At 50.6% G+C, this 1,198-nt stretch overlaps 1 protein-coding gene across 1 annotated transcript in view; it reads left to right on the forward strand.

Annotated features, from left to right (window-relative positions):
* The first annotated feature begins 264 nt into the window (after positions 1-264).
* The window catches only part of LOC115070678, a 5,561-nt gene continuing 4,627 nt past the window's right edge, over positions 265-1,198 (forward strand). Inside the window, exon 1 of the mRNA XM_029564510.1 lies at positions 265-1,170. Within this exon, the coding sequence (XP_029420370.1) occupies positions 537-1,170 (634 nt within the window). The 5' untranslated portion in view covers positions 265-536. The remainder of the gene's footprint in view (positions 1,171-1,198) is intronic.

A 1,198-nucleotide genomic window follows, 5' to 3' on the forward strand; every position in this document is an offset into this window, starting at 1 on the left:
CGGTATCCCGCTTCTGTTCTATAAAAGTTCCACAAACCCAACCTGAGGCGCGCAAGTCCTCCGAGGAGACTTTGTGCCCACAGGTACCTGTGTACTAAATAAACCTCTTGCTGTTGCAACCCGAAGGCTGACTTGTCCTCTGTGGTTTCACTCTTACATTTGGAGGTCCCACCGAGATTTGTCGGTCAGAGGGAGCCACCAGGGCAACTCGAGCCTTGCGGGGAGGTGAGTTGGCCAGCCTCTGTGTTGTATTGTCTGGTTTTGTTGATAGTGCAGCAGCTGTAGAATCTGGGGATCCCGTCTGTATTTCTGGGCAGTGCAAAAGCAAGACTGACGAGTCTTTAAGCTTTGCCTGCCAGCCTGGGGGACGCTCCAGGACTGTGAGACCCACGTCTGTAGAACTTTTTGTTCATCTGTAGGATTTCTGTGGATCTCGTCTGGACAAGGAACTTCCTTGTCATCTGTTATTCCGAGCTGCACACCTGAGTCAGTGTCAGTGTTTCTGTGTTGCTGTGTATTTGTGTTGGTCGCGACCCATGGTCTGGGGAGCACGATATTTTGGGGCTCAGCATGTATCTGAAGGATACGTGAACCTGAGCGAAGTGACAACCTCGCCATCTGATTTTGTTCTTTCAGTTTTTCTCCGCAGTCGCGCTAAGCGGTACCTTGTCGCCGGCTGTCTATTTTTGTTGTTTCTGTTGTTTGTCTGCCTCATTGTGATTTTAGATCACCCCAAAATGGGACAACACCTAACCACCCCCCTGAGTTTAACTCTAGATCACTGGAGAGAAGTTAAGAGCCGAGCTCACAATCAATCTGTGGAGATCAAGAAGCACCAATGGATAACCTTTTGTTCCTCTGAGTGGCCAACGTTTAATGTTGGTTGGCCTCGGGATGGGACTTTTGACTCTGATGTTATTTTGCAGGTTAAAGCTAAGATCTTCTCCCCTGGACTAACGGGACATCCGGACCAAGTGGCCTATATAGTCACTTGGGAAAATCTCTCCCTTGACCCACCACCGTGGGTGACTCCTTTTCTCAGTCCTGCACGAAGAATCCCCCTCCCTTCTGCCCCTAACCCGGACCCTTCGACCACCTCCTTGTGTCCTGTTGTGGTAAAACAAAAGCCTGTTCTGCCCCCTGATGAGAGTGCTCCTGCTGATCTGCTGAGTGAGAATCCCCCTCCCTACCACCCTCC

The sequence above is a fragment of the Nannospalax galili genome, unplaced genomic scaffold, assembly GCF_000622305.1.
Source record: "Nannospalax galili isolate Female #2095 unplaced genomic scaffold, S.galili_v1.0 scaffold296, whole genome shotgun sequence".
Taxonomy (NCBI): domain Eukaryota; kingdom Metazoa; phylum Chordata; class Mammalia; order Rodentia; family Spalacidae; genus Nannospalax; species Nannospalax galili.